Source organism: Mirounga leonina, unplaced genomic scaffold (assembly GCF_011800145.1).
Source record: "Mirounga leonina isolate KUSES-001 unplaced genomic scaffold, KU_Mleo_1.0 Mir_94, whole genome shotgun sequence".
In the NCBI taxonomy this organism is placed as follows: Eukaryota; Metazoa; Chordata; class Mammalia; order Carnivora; family Phocidae; genus Mirounga; species Mirounga leonina.
This window is the reverse complement of record NW_023270855.1, coordinates 33,006,775-33,025,467: the sequence shown is the minus strand read 5'-3', so window position 1 is coordinate 33,025,467 and position 18,693 is coordinate 33,006,775. Positions and strand designations below refer to the sequence as shown.

The following is an 18,693-nucleotide window of genomic DNA, read 5'->3' as shown; positions in this document are numbered from 1 at the left end:
CTTTCTTTCTTTCTTTCTTTCTTTCTTTCTTTCTTTCTTTCTTTCTTTCTTTCTTCTTTCTTTCTTTCTTTCTTACAGCTCGGTGTTGGAAATGGAAATAAAACCCGATGGTGCTGGAATTAGCAAGAGTAAAGACGAGAAAAGCAGCTTCTCTTCCTAACAAGTTTCTAACACCCGACGTGGCATGAAAGCCGTGGGGAAAGCAGCCACGGTGGGGGGAGGGCTTGTGAACTTCTCTCTCTCTCCTCCATCATGGAAGGCAGCAAACGCCGCCAAAAAGGTTGGGAAACTGGGTATTGAAGACATTGATATCTTTTTGGTAGACTGTTCTGGGTCTATAGCTTGTGTTGAAGTTCTAGACAGAAAAGTGAGGAGAGACATTTGTAGATGAAGGCTGACCTTCTGAAGAGCAATGGAATGAAAAGCTGGAACCAATGATTTCTGTAACTTCTTCACAGAATTTACCCAAATATTAGAAAAACCTCATTAATTTATCCTATGGAGAAGAAAGCCAGACTGAAATGATACAAAATCTGGATTACAGACTCTGTTTAAACAAATATAGTTTAATTATTTCAAATACTTTTCATATGCCCTAAGATAAAACGTGTGTTAACAGGTAAAATGAGATGAGCTAGAAAGACTGCTTGGAATAATCTACACCACACCATGAAGAATAGAAGGAAAAACCTTTAACATACATGACCTGCATGGCTTGGAATTGATCATTCCTGAAGTCTTGTTTGAAAAGGAACTGTTGGTTTGGAAGGAAGGAAGGAGGAAAACTCTGAAAATTCATAGTGGAATCAATTATTTCTATATGGGTCAGACCCAAGTTGTCACAACTATTGAATAAGTACAGCTTTGAAGAATTTCTGGAGTGTCCATTTTTCAACTACAGGTACATAGCCCCAGGTGCTGAATCTCTAATCAGTGTCAACGGCGTTTCCCCCAATTCTTAGTTTTCTTTATGGCTTTTGCATGAGGCTGATGGTCCTTTTCTTTCAGAGCCCTGACAAAAAATTTTTTAAACGATTTTATTTATTTATTTGAAAGCGAAAGAGAAAACATGAGCAGGGGGAGAGGCAGAGAGAGGGAGAGGGAGAAACAGACTCCCAGCTGAGCAGGATCCCAGAACTCCGAGATCATGACCTGAGCCAAAGGCCAGACACTTAACTGACTGAGCCACCCAGGGGCCCTGACAAAACATTTTTTAGCCTAGTCTTCTAGCAACATACAGAAATTCTAGCTTACATACATAAAAGTAAATATGTACCATTCATACTGTTAGGCATAATGCCACAGACATGTATATCACCAGAGGTCCAAATCTGAGAGCCCCTTGTTCACTAGGCCCAGGCATACATAATAATCACAATGGTAAACATTTACTGAGCGCTCACTTTGTACTAAGTGCTCTTTCATAGGTACCTCATTTATCTGTATCTTGTATGTCTCCATGTTTGCCCGAATGCCGGGTTAAATTGTCTCCAGATTAAAACAAACAAACAATCCCAAAAAACTAACCTACAGTCTCACCCCATTCACATTCTGCAAAGATCCTTGGGTAAAGGGCCTGTGGTCCTCCAAGTCCCCCCTGACTCTGGAGGAAGGCTTTCTGGTTTCTTGACCTCTACTCCTACTGTCCCTTCCCCTTCTCTCCCTCTCGGTCCTACACTTATTATTCCCCTATTCCGCAATCGCCTTAATTCCTTCATAGCACAAAATACCTCCCATTCAAGACTGCGTGCAAAATAGACTTTACAAAAGACTTATGACTCTCGAGGGAGTGATTTAAGCACATTTTTAAATTCCCAGGACCTCTCCTGTAGTCTCATATTTAGAAGTACGCCATATACACAGGAAAATTGAAAGCCATTGCTCAATATCTCTGCTCAGATTGGGAAAAAATGCTATTTTTATATGAAAGAAAAATACATCTGACTCACTAAGAGCTACTATAAATGGAAAGACTCCAAAACTTAACAGTATTTAACTTAATGATACCAATTCATGAATGGTTTTGTGAACTGATGGATTGTAGTTAAAAAATACACACTCAGGCACATGAACACACGTACTGATTTCAATAGCCTAAGACAGGGGCTCCAATCCCTTCCACACAGTTACTCGATGTTCTTCCTTTGTAGGTTTGGAAGCTGGAACGCAGATATGTTCATGAACATAAAATATAATCCAAGCCAGGAAAGAGAATGAGTGGTTTAACTTGAAATGTATACTAGACAGAGTGAAGAGAGCAAAACCAAACCAAACAAGCCATATTTTCCATTCCAGTGGTCATCAACCACACGAGGCTAAAGCAAGTTGTTAGAATGGTATTGGATTGCCCGCAGATGAAATCCATCAAATGATGGTTAGTTTGTTGATTGGAACCATTGAATGTCACTGACACCATATGCCCTTTGGAATCTTCAAACTGTTCAATCTGGCACCACAGGAAGAAAAGAGGAGAGGTTAGAAGCAAGCAATGAGAATGGATTAGGCCAGAGGGTCTCAGCCTTGGCTTCTCTGAAACACTGCCATGCCCAGGGCACAACTGAGGTCAGAAGATAGGAATCCCTGGGGCTGGACCCTGGTAGCAGCAGTGTTTATACTTCCAAGATGATGCAACATGTAGACGGTTGAGTTTTCAGATTACACTGGAAGTGACAATTGGCAGTCCACAGAAAGGAATTTCAGAAATTATAAGACATGCTAGCAGTGCTATCCTTTTGCATTAAGGCTATGGACACTGACAGGGAAATGCATTTACTGATCAGAGCCTATTAACAGGAATCTCTGGAATGAATTCTTTTTCTGTTTATCTGGACTTTGAAGCATCCATAGATCCTTACGTTTAGCTAACAAAAGAAGCTATGCTTTTTTTTACTTAAATCGAATTTCTTTTGATAATGACAGATGTTCTTGAAAAGTACCTGACCTAAAAGAATTAAAACCTTTTGAAATAAGTGAATTGAAAGGTATTATAAGTATATTGTGTAGACCTAAGCACCTAGATGAATTTTAGAAATATTTAGATATCAAAAGTCAAAGAAAAGACAAGAATTAAGGGTGAAAAGATATTCTGCTTACTAGAATCAGCCTGCAATAAGATGCTATCAATTTCTTTGACCAGCTAAAAGGTTTTAAAGGAAAAGGAAAGCTCTTTTCAATTGACTTGGCTAAAAGGTTTGTGAGTTTCCAGGGGTTGAAATGAATGAAGCACTTTTGCATATTGTAGAAAAACAGAGAGTGGAATTTTGATTGATTTTCTTTAATTAAGATAATCTTGCGTTTAGGAAGCTGCAAAGCAAAACTGGAGATGATTTTAATCCCATCTCATGATTTATTTATGGATTATTAAAACTCCATCATTAATAAAAATTATATTTCAGAATGGCATATTATCAGAAATAAACAAAGAGTGATTTCCCCTCCTGGACTTCCTAAGCCAAATATGCCTAGGTGATTGGGCTTATCTCAATTATTAAGGTCCCAGGGGCACCCTCCCTCCCACCACCTTGCCTTTGGAAATATCCTTTACAGCAAATTAGAGATAATTTCCCCTGATCTACAGGTTGAAATATCGACAATACTTATTACTATTAGGAGTGAGTTTATATGCTTACATCTTGCCAGGTTCAGCACCAACATTGACAATGATAAGTTGGGCTGATGAAAACTGATCAATACCATTTCCCACACTTCACTTCTGTAATGCTCCCCAGGGTTATAGGTGATTAACTACAGAAGAATATGTCATCAGTAAAAATTAGTGTTATCTGTGGCCCGTGTTTATTGGTTATTTAATTCTTTTAAGTTAAATTATTTTGACTTAATGTGATTTTAAATTATATTAAAACCACCCAAACCAGAACCAAAATATTCGTTAAGATATAAAGCTCCAATATTCATGATGAATGAACTTTAGCTTAGATTTATCCTTTGTTGTAAGTTAACTGTATTACCTGCGGTTATAAGTTTATATAATTTAAAACATGAGAAAGAAAATTTCTTGGGGCGCCTGGGTGGCTCAGTTGGTTAAGCCACTGCCTTCGGCTCAGGTCATGATCCTGGAGTCCCAGGATCGAGTCCCGCATCGGGCTCCCTGCTCAGCAAGGAGTCTGCTTCTCCCTCTGACCCTCCACCGTCTCATGCTCTCTATCACTCTCTCTCATTCTCTCTCTCAAATAAATAAAATCTTAAAAAAAAAAAAAAAAAAAAAAAGAAAATTTCTTCATCTTAGGTGACCGAAGTTTCTGGCTTAAGGAAAATTTAGGCATCAGCATATCTTGTTTTAGATGAAAAGTGGGTCTGATGAATAATCCTATAGTGTGGTCAGGGATCTGTGAAATACCCGGGCAAAACAAAACAAAAAGCAAAAAACCCACAGCCATCACCAAACAACACATACACACTCTCCCAACCAACCCCCCAACTTGGGAAGACACATTTCTGGGAGTTGTGGTGGAGGTCAGGGCTCGCAGATCTGGAGAGGTGGAAGATGGTCTTCTGCAGCATTTCTCAAAGGAGGTTCTGTGGGTGGATAAACCCCTTGAGATGTTCTATTGCAAGAGGGTTCTGGGGACAAGGAAATTTGAGAAATGCTATAGATTCCCCTCCTTCTTAGACATCCCCTCTGCATGTTAATTTATTAGAGCCACTGATAACGTTTCCAGGTAAGACAAATGACCATTTCTGCTTCTCCAGTATTAATCCAACATGGTTTGACCATGGGCTTCTTCCCCAGGCTCATAAAGTTTATTAACCTTGGATGGCATTTGTTTTTGAGACACACTTTGGGAATGCTGATCCTTGAGGCGGAAAGGCTGACAGCGGAGGGAAGAAAGAATCTGCACAGAGCAAAAGAGAAGGAACAGAGAGCGCAAACGTCTGGCAGGGCCCTCGTGTCCCCAGGCAGCCACCGTATAGTGTCTGTGGCGTCCACCTGACTCTGTCATTTGGATCCTCACCTGCCTAGGTGATTGGGCTTATCTCAATTATTAAGGTCCCAGGGGCACCCTCCCTCCCACCACCTTGCCTTTGGAAATATCCTTTACAGCAAATTAGAGATAATTTCCCCTGATCTACAGGTTGAAATATCGACAATACTTATTACTATTAGGAGTGAGTTTATATGCTTAGGGTGGGAACAGAGCTGGGCTGGAAGTGAGGAGTCACGGATTCCATTCTCCCTTCTGCAACTGAGTGCCTTTGGACAATTAACTTCCTAATCTGAATCTCGCTTTTCTCCATTATAAAATCTGAGTTTAAAAAAATAATCTTGATTGGCCTTTCTAGGCCCAATTAGATGATTCTACCTCAACCATTATAATGGGAGGAAAAGAGAAGATAGGATTTGCTTGAACTCTCTTCATGACCAACTTCTCTGGAGTGCAAAAGGAACGATGAATGAAACAGAAATCCTGTAATACAACCTTATGTGGAGAGGTGATTTCTAGTCCTCATTATTCTGGCCATTGTGTTTGAAGACTGGGGGCAACCTGGATGAAAGCTGGTTTTAGTACTGTACTTGCTGTCATTCAAGTCTTTTTCTCCCCTCAAACAGTCCAGAAACTTTCAGCCGCTAGATCTTTAATTAAAGCCAAAGGGCAACTTTAAAATTAGTTCTTTTAATTAATTGTCCTTCAGGTTGTACAATCTGTGATTGCACTATTCTTGGTTATTAAATACAGTTTGCACTTCAAAAAAAAAAATCAAGATGTGGTTGAAACGACTGATTTAAATGAAGCTAATCTAAAAATATGGAGAAACACAATAGGACAAATTATTATGCAAAAGTGTCTATGTTTTTTGCATATGCCAGTATTTTCCTTTAATATAAAATAAAATTAAATTAATTGGAGAGAGAAGTTATAATCGCCAGGGAAGCTAAATCATTGATCTGATGCCGCGTATTAGCTGACTGTTGGTTTTCCATAATTCTCATTACCTGGCTTCTGTAGCTAAATAATAATTTAGAGACTGAACACTTAAAGTCACTTGCAAGTTACATCCCAAATTATATGAAACAAAATGAGTGACTCCCAAAACTGATACCAGATTATCTTAAGATGTATTTTCATAGTGAATCAAACTATTTTTTTCAGGATCCATCTGTAATAATCAGTTTCAGATATGATATTCAGTATACATTTGATTAGAAAGGTAGAAATCAAGTTCTTGAAAGTGGAAACTAATCCACTCTTCCCCTCTGATACATCTGCCATCAAGCAAATCTTCTGCCCTCTCATCATGTTGGATTCTGATCTCTAGCAGTGGTTCTCAAGCACATTAGAATTGCCAGGGGAGGTTTTAAAAATTTCCAGTGCCCAGATTGCACTTGAGACTAATTAAATCAGACTCTTTGGGGGTGCAACCCAGGCACCAATATGTTTATAAACTTCTCAGGAGATTCTAATATGCAGCAAAATTTGATGACCCAGTGAAGCAGTATCACCCAATGAATTTCCAAGTTAACTGGCTATACAATTTTGGTTTAAAATTAGCAGTGTGAAACACATGTTTTTATTTTTCAACACTTCTGTAGAAATTGCCTCAACATAGGGGTACCTGGGTGCTCAGTAGATTAAGCACCTGACTCTTGATTTTGGCTCAGGTCATGATCTCAGGGTTGTGGGATCTAGCCCCACATCAGGCTCCATGCTCAGCAGGGAGTCTGCTTGAGATTCTCTTCCTCTCCCTCTCCCTATACCCCTCCCTGCTCATGCATGTGCTCTCTCTCTCTCTCAAATAAATAAATAAATCTTAAAAAAAAAAGGAAATAGTCTTAACAGAAATGAAGCTACTCCTTAAAAAAAAAAAAGACAAATAAAATGTAAAAAGTGGATAAGAGCTTGTAGTAGATGCCTTTGGTGTCTACTTGTTTCATGAGAAACTCCTTAATTGTGTTCCTTTCCCATCCACACCAGAGGGTTCTGGTGGTCACTGGACCAAAGTGGCCAACCGGAATGCACATCTGGGATTTTTGAATTGAAATTCAGAATTTATATTTCTTTGTGGTTGGATGTATGGGCTGTGGAATGGCTGACTGTTCTGGCAGGTGGACTGGGTAGCTGAGAATTATGGGGAGAGATAATTTGTTTTGCAAACAAATCAGAGGTGAGTGGCAGAGACAATGCTTCTAAGACTCCAAAAGTAGACATCCATTGTTTTTGCTTGGTTGGCATCCCTCCCCATTTTGTTAACAGTGCCTTATTCTTCAGGGACTATCTTGCTCCCATTCCATGTGGTCCTGGGGATAACTGACAAATCACGCCCATCAGCCTTTGCTCCTTGAGCAGAGACTCAAGGCAGAAAAAGGGGGCACCATCATTTTGGTGACCACTGTTGGGAGAAACTGTTAGTTTCTGCTATAGGATCCCTGGAGCTGTCTGTATTCCTGTGCCTCCTGGGGTCAAATTGTTCAACAAACCTTTCAATTCTGAGATCAAGGGTGTCTGCTGCTTGCGATTTAAGAATCCCAGCACAGTGTTCTAGGTCCTAGCTCAAATTCACATGGAGGTTTGTAGCATTCTGTTTTGGGGCTCATGAGGCACTCTTGTATCCTTAAGTATTTTTAGCTCATGGTGTTTTTGATATTTATAACTACACATCTTAACTAGAACAGACCTTTAGTTAACTCCCCTATTTATGTGGATGGCCCTGAGACTGACTAAAGCAAGTTCCAGTCTCTCCAGGTCCTACTCCAATCTTCAAGGTCATAGCCAAGATAGCCCAACTATTTTATCATCCTGTATGCTTTCTGAAAACCTCATTTATTTGCATTTTGTAAGTATGAAAATCTTGGGGAAAAATTCCTAACAAAGGTATACTTCGTGAACAATAGGATTAAAAGCTTATCAAATAGAAACATGGTTCTAAATAATGTATGATCCTTTGAACAGGAGCCCAAATCACTTCCTGAAAAAAGAGCTCTTATTTCCTCTATCAAGCAACATTAAATGAAATTATAGTACTGCCATTAAATCCAATTGTACACCAGTAATTTTTCATTTCCAATGGTACTCTTCTTTATTAAAAAATCTTTATTAAATAACAAAATATTCCAGCTAATATAAGTACTTCCTTGAGCTCAATATTAATATACTTGGCACACAATTCAAGGCTGTCTCCTCAAACTCAGGAAGTGCATGATTTTTTCCTTGTGATGCAACAAGCAGAATTATAGTGAGCCTCCTCTGTTTCTCCAGGCCTAGTCACAGAAATGGTGAGGTGTGTGGGGTGTTCAAAGGGGTGACTTCTTAAATCTGGATCCATGGAGCTAGATTTGGATCATATTATTAGAATTTTATTTAATTTAATTAAAGCCAAAGAATTATTAGAATTTAGAGATAATTGGTAAAAAAATAATAAAAAAATATTTTTTTTTTATTTTTATAAAATAAAAATATTTTTATTTTATAAATATAAATATATATATATATATATAATAATATATATATATAAATATATATATATATATAAATATAAAAATATAAATAAATATAAATAAAAAAATATTTTATTTTATAAAAAAAAATAAAAAAAAGCAAAACCCAAAACCAAAAAAGCACAGCACAGTGCTAAGCAGCTTAAGTGATTAACAATGTTTTGATCTTTGGCAAACTCTGGATGAACCTTTATGAAATGGAACAGTGGGGCAAGTGCTAAAAAAATGGGATAATAAAATCTGACCAGTTCACAGTGTTTCCTTTTCTAAGAGTCTAAGGAAGGGTAAATATTATCTTGGAATATTCTGGTAAGGAATGCAAGCAAGGCAACTAAGCAAGGAGGCAGTTTAAAAGGTATTCGTTTGACCATTATACTTTATTTTTAATACAAATAGGTAATAAAATAAAAGGTACCCAGATATCTTTGAAACAAGAATACATTTTCTGTGTATCAAGCCATCATTTACAGATTAACACTGCAAAACATTTGAATTAATAACTCTTAATTTGCTTCCGTAAGATTATAGGCAATAAAAAATGATATGTAGGATGAGAACTAACCAAGAAGAAACCAATTCAAAAGTCCTAAAATCTTGTCTCTGTATTAATTCCTTCACTGCCAAAAAAATCACATGCATCTACAAAGAGAAGGTAGGTATCCTTAACATCATACGTTATTTACAAAACAACTTCATTTCTCTCAGTTACTCTGGATACTGCGGGCCTGCCCCATACACGCACTGTGGGGCCAACACGGTCAGCTTGGCTTGCCTGCTCCCCCTGGGCATGGCTATTTTAGGCCCTGGAGGGACGCCTCACACCAGCTCGTAGTATTTCCCCGTCTGGGGATCAAAGTAGCAGTTCAGACATGGGTCATACAGCAGAGTCAGCACCTCCTCGTCCTCTTCCACACTTGGGTCTTCTTCACCTGTGGGGAGGAGAACCACAGACACGTTAGCCGCCTGCCCGCCCGGAACTGCTGATTGCTGGGGCAGAAGGGCAAGGAGACAGGCACCTCTAACCCTCCTGGGAGATGCTCCTTGTGCGGGAGGAATATCAAGGCCAGAATGGAGGAGCACAGCAGACGTGCGGACTCTGTGCACACAGCGTAAGACAGGGCCGGCTTCGCTCTGAAGGACAAGAAAAGCTGAGTTTGGAGGCCAGGCAGGGAGGGAGAGAAGAAAGGGACAGGGCCAAGGGACTCACGGGATCAAGGATATGAGGGGGATTCAAGACTTGGGGGCGACAGTTCCAGACTCGGTTGTGGGCCAGAGCTGTATGAATGCACCCTAAAAGTGCTACCAAGTAAGCCTGAATTAAAATGATAATGCTGTTTAGGAACACAAGACACATGAAGCATAGAACACATACAGAAAACGGCCAGGTGATGGGTAATTTTATTAATGGTAGGAAGGTCTGTCACATTTGCTAGTAACATGGACGTGGCTTCATGTTTGTCTCTTGTGACAACTGTTTAGATGGTTTGGAGGAACTCCTGCTGCCTAAGTTATTAGCAGGTTTGGTTGGTTTCCAACCCATGGCATGGACTGGAAAAAAAAAAAAAGACTGTTTTCGTAAGATCTTCCCTGAGCACCTTATACATGCCCAGTGCTATGCTAAGTACTTGTGCACTTGGTGCCATCACCAGCAAGCGAGTGACTTGTGACTACTTCTGAAAACCATGTGATAGGAGTCCAGAAGCTAGGAGGGTAAGACCTCCCTGAGCTGGAGAGGATCAGAGCAGGCTCAGGGAGGAGGGGTGATTAGGAGAACACTCCTCTCTCTTCCTTAGCACAGGCTACTAAGGACCAGAGAAAACCCAGTCTCTGGGGCTGTAAGCTCACCAGGGTTACTTTGAGAAAGGCTCAGCTGTGGGCTTGGGGCAGGGCTGACATGTAACAGAGGCTCAGTCAATACTGAATGTTTCTGGAAAGGGTGAATACATGACTGTGAAAGCCAAGTCTATGGTTATAAGTGTCACTGCCTAGAGTGCGGGAAAGTGGTGGGAGTCCATCTTTTCCAGCCAAAATCAGACCGAGCTGGTGCATGGACGGTGTCAGGACAGTGACAAACCCGAGTTAAGTCCCAGGGGGCGGGGGCAAGATGGTAAAGTCGGGGGTTGAGATTCTACCACAGCCATGCCTCTGACCCTCCAAAGACCCATAACATGATCACCCCTGCACCAGGCACTGAGTCGGGTGCTGGGGATGAGATGGTCGACGAAGCAGGCGCTGTTCTCAAGGAGTGTGCAGTGACGGGCAAAACACAAGAGCGGCTGACTCTCTTACGGGCAGCACACAGCACCGGCAGTCCTTAAAAAGTTGAACTAACCGGAGGACTAGGTGCCTCTGCCTTGCTGGCTAACATCTCAACTGGCGGAGCCCTGGGTGGTTTAGAAAGCACTTCACGTGCAGTAGCTCGCTTGACCCTCCTGTGAAATCGACAGGGATTATGGTGCCTGTTTGACAGACGAGGGAAGCAGGGTCTGTTAACCGGCTCACCTGAGGTCACTCTCCTGAGTCAGAGGCAGAGTCAGGGAGGAACCTGGGTGTCCAGACTCTCAGTTCTGTGTTCTTTCTACTGTATTGGCGCCCTGCTTTCATTAAGAAGGTGGTGGAACACGTTCAGTTGGGAGCTATTATATTATGGGAATTTAAACATGGAAGAGGGTAAAAAATTGTAAAGGTGTCCTTCATTTGAAAAACTCAGGTTTGGAAACAAAAGAAATTTCATTTCTCATACTTCAAAAATCACAAAGATGAGAGAGTCCATGTGGGAGGGCAGAGGCAAAATCCAGGCTTATTAGCTCCAGAAAAGACAAAGCTTGAGGTTACAGCAGCCCTTCTGGCCTCAAGTACATCAAGGGTGATAAATGAGAGAGAAGTTAAGAAGATTCTGTGGGGTTCCAGGAGGAAGCAAGAGGATCAACGAAGGAAAGTTATGAGGAGACAGATTTTGGCTCAGCACAAGGAAGAATTTTCTAAACAGTAGAGCGGACCAGGAAATGGGGGGGGGTGGACCCTGGGGAGGGTGAAGCAGGGACTGGGGCAATCACTTGGGTGAGATTTTATTGTGCACAGGGCAGGACCAGATCCAATGATCCCTGCAGTGTCTTTGATGAGTTTCTGTGACTCTTGGCTGCAGTAGCTTATGTCCTTGAAGTATGACAGGACTTTGCTAATGGCCACGTTAATGGTGGTAGCTGACCTGAGCACCCTGCACAGTTTCTAATTAAGAATAGGAAATCAGAGAAAGCAAGCTGCCTTTCCTTTACTTTCTATTGTTACCTCAAGAGTGGTCCTCAGGGTCCACCTTCTTCCTTTAAGTAGGAGAGGTTGGGAATGCTTTTCAAGTGACTGTTTCTCATGGAAGATGACCCCCTTTTAGGTCACTTCTGCACCTCAAAGGGAGGGTGTGCATGTCCTTTACCTTCACATATTCAATCCATCATCCCTTTCTTATTTAGGCTTCTTCAGAGAACAGAACCAATAAGTAACTTATGTGTACCTGCTACGTGAAGATGTCTATTAAATCTGTACCATGTCTAGGTGTGGATGTGACATTCACACACAAAACAAAAGCAGCTAGTAAAGATTAATGAGGGGGGATGGGAGAGGCAACTGCAGAGTGGCCAAGAGAGCCCTGGGCCCTAGGACCTGGCAGACAGGACAGAGAGGAGCTTGGCCGCTGCCTACCCAAATGACCTTCAGGCAGTTACGGTTTATTTTGCCTCACTGGACCCTCATTTCCTTATTTACCAAATGAGAATAACAATGCCTGTTTCATAGGGTTTTGTGGAAGATGAAACTGGACCCTGGATAATATGCATAGCACAGTGCACCTAGCAGTTGTTCAACAAATGATCGTTACTGTTACTATTAAGGATAATGACAATCTTGAAATAAATCATGAACTACAGACTCTAAATTGCTTAGTCACTCAGAACAGAAACACTGATAAAGCTTAGAGTCCTAAGATAAGGCTTCACAGAGACGGGCACCATGACACTGAGACAGTGGTCAGAGAGACCTGGGTCCAAATCCCATTCTCCCACTTCGTATAGCTGTGGGACATTGGGAAAATTCAGCACTCTGAGCCTTAGTCTTCTCATGTGAGGATAGTAATACTACCTGTGATAGTACCTATGAGAACTAAGTAAGATACTTTGTAATACTCCACACACACAGTGAATACTCAATAAATGTTGTTGATATAATTGTCATCATGACAAACGGAAGATACCTGAGTTAGACACAAAAGGGCTATGTCCACTTATACCTTATTCCCCATCCCAAAACTATACCTGTTTGATTTTTCACTACCAAGAGAAAAAAAAAAAATAGTGGATTTGAATGAAATACAGAGTCCAGAGTGCTAACCATTACACCATGGGACCGATTTGAATGAAATACAAAGACCCCAACTAGTGTCATAAAGGACATTATCATGAATTCATCTTTAAGTAAAAAGAGTTCTTAAACCAAAAATCACATATTTTTCAAAAAGTAAAATGTATTTTTCCATCAGGTGTAATGTTAAAATCATGTATCACAGAGGTAAATGATTACAAGTCAACCTATCTCAGGGGTCTGCTATCCGATGCTTCATTTTTACTCCATCCGCACAGTGGGGGAAATTCTGACCTCTGGCATGTAAGTTACATGCCGTATAACTGCTTAGCGCACTCGGTGCTGGTACTTTCCAAAAAGATAAAATTTTAAGCCGGCACTGTTAAGTTAGGAAACTCAATACATATTACGACCAGTCAGGAATCTTTCTAGATGAAAATAACAGTTGTAATGGGCCATGGGTCTTTATCACCCAACTGCAAAGGGATCGAGGTGGAGCCAATTCATTAGTAGGGGTTTTGCTACATAATGCATAAAAACTGAAGCAGTAACTGCTATATAAATGCATTCGTTCCAATACATATCACTATAAAACTGGAACCTCATGCATTATAACCATGGGACCAAAGCAGGTTTTGTGGTTTTTAGTACTAAAGCTTTAAATGGATGAATTTTAAAACTCTACCAACAATGACACTCGTATAAAAATTGGGTGACATTATGTATAATTTTACATTGAAGTAAGTGCTTTAAACTTGCATAAAAGGTTTTGTTTTCATTATAACTTAATTTTCAAAGCCTCCAATTTACATCATTTTAGGCCATTGTAATCCCTATGTAATGAAATTATAATATCATTAAGCAATTACCACTATGATGTCAAGCAATGGGAAATGTTTTGAAAGGTAATTATTGTGCAAGGGTATGGGGTAATTTTCAATTATATTCTTGGATGGAACAGAGTTTGTTTTTCCCCAAAATGCTAAATTGCTCTATTTAAAGACTGGCTACAGAAACTCTAAAAGGACAAATTAACAAATAAAACCATTCTCTGCTACCAGACTAAGAGCATCTGGACAGGGGTCCAAATTACATTTTTACTCTTCTCCACATAATAAAGTCATTTCCAGTGAAATAAAATTGCCTTTCAGATAATAATCTATTTACAAACTTCCAGCTTCATCCACTCTGAAATTGGTTAACAGCAATAATAGAAGAAAAACCAACAGAGCCGGACCAAATGCAGCAATATTAGTTGCCCTCCCCTCTGTTAGATCAGTTCAGGCAAACAATTCCTTCAGTTCACCTTTTGAAAGTCCATTAATATAAATTCTTAATTATCTATATTTATTGCATTTTAACCATAGATAATAGAAAACCTATATGCGCGGGCTAAGTCCTCAAGCTTGAAAACAAATGATGTGGCACCACTTTATCAGATTTAAAATCTCTGAATCAAGACGCTGCACTTGATTTTCGATTTTCTGACGCTGCCATCCAGAATTTTTTAAAAAAAGTTAATGCGTTTTCTCTCTTATAGATCTTGAGAACTGATTGACTGTATTTTTATGTGCATACTAATACACTATTGTTTAAACAATTCAATGGTGAGGGATCACCATTCCAAACAGTCAGCCTCAGGATCAATAAAGATGACATTTTAGATAAGATTCTGTTGAGCACCAGGTGCTTGCAAACTCTTCCACCAACGCCTCTCACAGTAGGGCAAAATTAACTTGCACTAAAACCCGAGAAAGTCTACTGTAAACTGCTGAATTTTGGTTTTCAGCAAATACGTGTCCTGGAATGGGAGAGAGATAAATGACCACGCATGGGATAAAAAGGATGAAAAAGATATTTTCTTCTATTAGAAAACCATATTGTTTCTCGGAAGGCAAATAACATGCCATGATTATAGTTCAGGTTTCATTTGGGAAATAAGTACATCAACTCTTTTGCAAAAACCAGTGGCTATATTTTACTTGGAAAATGCCACTGAAGACAACATGTTGAAGGATTTGGAAGATTAACTGGGAATTAGTGCAATTTCATTCTTTCCAGGTAGTCTCTACTTACAAATGTGCAGTGATTCAAATGTGTGCTTGTATATCAAATCATCAGTTAAACTTACACAGTGTTACATCTTAAACTTACACAATGTTACATTTTAATTTTATCTCAATAAAGCTGGGAAACAAACTTACGAAACAATTGTGCACTAAAGAGATGCCTTCCTTCTAGGAGTACTAGAAGTAAGCCCGGAAGTAGAGAAGTAAACACGTTGCCGGTGCCTGAGGCTCTCTCTCTTACTCCAGAACCATCCCCACCTACTTATTCCCCAGATGCACCCCAGCAAGGTTCTTAGTCCAGGGTGTGATTTCAGTTTCCCTTGCTGGAATTGGGATGCGTTTTCCCCTAGCTATGATGTTGCCACCTCGCCTGAAATCAGGCCATTGAGACATTATGGGTTTCAGAGCTCAATAGTCTGGTTAAGGACTTCCCTGGTGTGTAACAAAATGCATTCAGAGTCATAAACTGCACATTTCCAAGTGCAACGTTGCCACCTTGAACTCTTGCTTTAGACTTTTAGACTCTAATAGACTTTCCTTCGAAGCAGCTTCTCCCAACGTCCTCCTTTTTCTCTACAAAGTAATGCTCCTCTCCTTTGTTCTCCAGGCTTGCCCATGCTTTGCTGCAGCTTGCATGTCCCAAATTGCCATTCTTCTGCTATTCCTCAATAAACTCTTTTTGCTGGTAAAATAACCCGCTCTTTTGTTGTTGAGGTTAACACATGCACTTACTTTCGTATGGCCTGGGGCAAGTTTTCTAGAACTAGGCATTGGTCAGGCCATCTTTCCCTGCTGTTCAACTGCAGTTATGCCTCTAGCTCTGCAGATGCATCTTGATCTCTCCACCTCAGCTGCAGCTGTGGGGGTTCAGCACGTTACTTCCCAGCTCTAAGCCCCAGTGTCCATGTGCAAAAGGCAGGGAACAGCAGTATCTACACCTCAGGAGGCTATTATGAGAAGTAAAGGGTACTTGCAGGTGGGGGTCACAGGAAGGTGAAATAAATATTAGCTATTACTATTTTTATCCTAGAAGTCTAAAGATGGGAAGCCCTCCTTCCCTGTGAAGCCTTCAAAACCACCTTCACAGGTTCTGCAGAAAGGCACTGATAGGGAGGAAGCCTGGGTCCTACTCCTAGCTGGGGCTCTGATCGGGCATTTGACCTTAAGCAAGGTCAAGTCGAGGGTGTTGTACTGCATCACTGTTCTTAGCTGGTTCATCAGAGCCCCAAGGCAGGGTTCTGAGACCCTAACTTCCCCTTTAGTCAGAACAGTTCTGCTTTTATCTCTTTTATATGTTGGAATTTCATATGAAATTCATTTGAAAGAAAAGTTTTCACTGCTTATAAATACAGTTTAAGAACCACTGCCCAAGGTGACCTATCACTGTTTTAGTTGCGAAAATGCTAGGGTCTAGGTTCAATGCTCTCATTGTCAAATTTTAGAAATATACCTAATATACTAAAATACTGGAATGGGGGAAAACTGAAAGTAAGACTTCAATGAATTACTCTTTTTTTTTTCAAGGATGGTATAAAAAAATGGCCTTTTGAAGAACATTTCTCTCCCTCTTTTTCCCCTTTCTCCCTTCCTGTCTTCCCTCTAACAAAAATTTAGAGAGTAGCTAATAACCTATAGAAATTGCATGGGGTACTTGGGATCCAGGAGTGAGCACACTGATAAAGTCTCTGCTTTTAAAAACTCACAGGCTATGTAGGAAAGAAGACATTAAACAAGCAAACAAATCACAAATGACAAACTGTGAAAAGGTCATGAAGAAAATGTACAAGGCGAAGGGAGATGGACCTACTTAGATAAGATTGTCTAGAAAGGCCTTTGAGAAGGTAGGTGACAAGCAAATACCCAGGCCTGGCAGCTCGGCAATCCAGGGATCCTGTCTCTCAGTCAGGCCCTCGCTCCCTCAGATTGGTCAGCACAGCAACTTTGCCCCCGAGTCCCTCACTCCCATGGAGAAAATGCTGCCACTTGTCATTCCTGACAAGCATGGATGGGCAGGGGAGGCAGGTCCAGTGCTGAAACAGGGGACTAGAGGTCTGCTCTTTTTTTTTCCCCCTTGAAGAACTTAGGTACTTAGCCCTTGAGATGTTTCAATTTGTTTTTTTTTCTGTAGATCAGGAACTCTGAAGAGAAAAATAAAATTTCAATTCCTGATTTTATATATATTAGTTTTAGAGTAGGTAATTTAGGTACTTGGTTCAAAATCGAAAAAGTATAAAAACAGTGGATGGGCTCTGGGCCGGGCTGTTTGGATTCCCTTCCCAGCTCTGCTGAGGACTGGTGGTGTGACCCTGGGCAAGGCATTCAAGAACTTTGTACCTCAGTTTTCCCAGCTGTAAAGACTAACAGTTACACATGCACACAAACAGTATCTTCCTTGTGGTGTTGCCGTGACAGCTGATGTTAGGACTTAGCACGGTGTCTGGCATATCTCCCTAAATTCCTGGTATCGTGGGACAGAAGCCCAGGAAGAGGCCTGGACTGCCTGCAACCACGTCTCCCTCTTGCTTCTGGTGATACAAACTGGATACTTGAACCCATCATTTTTCTTTGACCAACAATTTATAAGAACACTACCTTGGCATATTGATATGTTTTCTACAACTAAGCCAATGACATGTAAAGAGCCACCAAATAGGAAACACTAATTTTTGAAAATACTAATTAGCTACAAACCACTCGAGCAGATCAGAAAAGGGGAAAGGGACAGCTGATAGAAACCGAGGCTGACAGGCGGGAAGGGCGCCAGATCTGGTTAACATCGGCCAGAACATTTCTACAATCTTCTGAATTTAATTTGTTGGTTTGCCCTCGATGGAAGTTCTGTTTACCTTCAACATAACTGAGCTCCTGCTGTCAAAACCTCACTTGGCAACGGTGACTTGAAGTCATCCTTTTCCAGCTAATTCTCACTAATAAATATCTTGGGTGCCTTTGCTCAAGGACCACGCTCTCTGTTCTTCTGGTTTATCTGAGACACTTAACATAACATATTATTTGTTCCCTCACAGCAAGGTCTCCTCCTGACAGCCAAGATTCTATTTTTCTGTCATAAGTAATTATAAATGTACACCTCTAAAAAGATTCCCAATTTGGGGGGTGTAATCTATTTCAGACAGTAAATCATGGAGACATCTCCATCCCTTGGGCGGCAAAAATGTACAGCTCAGATGTATGAGCTCTCACTCTGAATTTTCCATACCTGAAAAAAAATGGGATGCTCTACTTTCTCCCTGGGGCAGTTAGTGGGGGAAAAACCTGGCACCTTTGTTGGAGCAATTTATATTGGCTTCAGTTCCTGTATTATTATTTTTTTAACTTCAGATAGCATGCTTCCCTCTTCAGAATCCCAACTCAAAAAGCCGTCTCAGGGAGTCTCACTCTGAGGTTATTTGTCACTCCAATTACGCACTTTAGACTCTCCTCTACCCCTTCCATCCCAATCCCTCTGTTTCCACCAAAGGCTTCTTTTCCCTTCCTCCTCTATGCACTCCTGACAATCACGTTCCCTGCTCACAACCAGAACCTGATGGTTCATATCTATGACTCTCCCCAACAAAGGGATGCAGGCAAATTTTCATTCCCTCTTCCTTCCCATTCCTCCATCGCTAACACTACTTGCTATAACTCTGTACCAGCCTTATCTTTAAAGACAAGTATCCCTGTATGAATGAAAACATGTATCTAGTGATCTAGGAGCATCAGGTCTGCTTTATAACAATATGAACAGCTAGTAAGTGCTTTGTGCACAGTATACCTTATTGAATCTTCATGAAAAACTTTCAGGTGGACACTATTATCAGTCTT

At 40.6% G+C, this 18,693-nt stretch overlaps 1 protein-coding gene across 6 annotated transcripts in view; it reads right to left on the bottom strand.

The window, feature by feature from the left end:
* Window positions 1-8,848: 8,848 nt before the first annotated feature.
* CFAP20DC (CFAP20 domain containing) overlaps window positions 8,849-18,693 on the bottom strand; it is a 261,449-nt gene continuing 251,604 nt past the window's right edge. For all 6 annotated transcript variants that reach the window (XM_034997947.1, XM_034997948.1, XM_034997952.1 and 3 more), the window contains one exon: window positions 8,849-9,381. In XM_034997947.1, coding sequence (XP_034853838.1) covers window positions 9,269-9,381 — 113 coding nt within the window. In that variant the 3' untranslated portion in view covers window positions 8,849-9,268. The remainder of the gene's footprint in view (window positions 9,382-18,693) is intronic.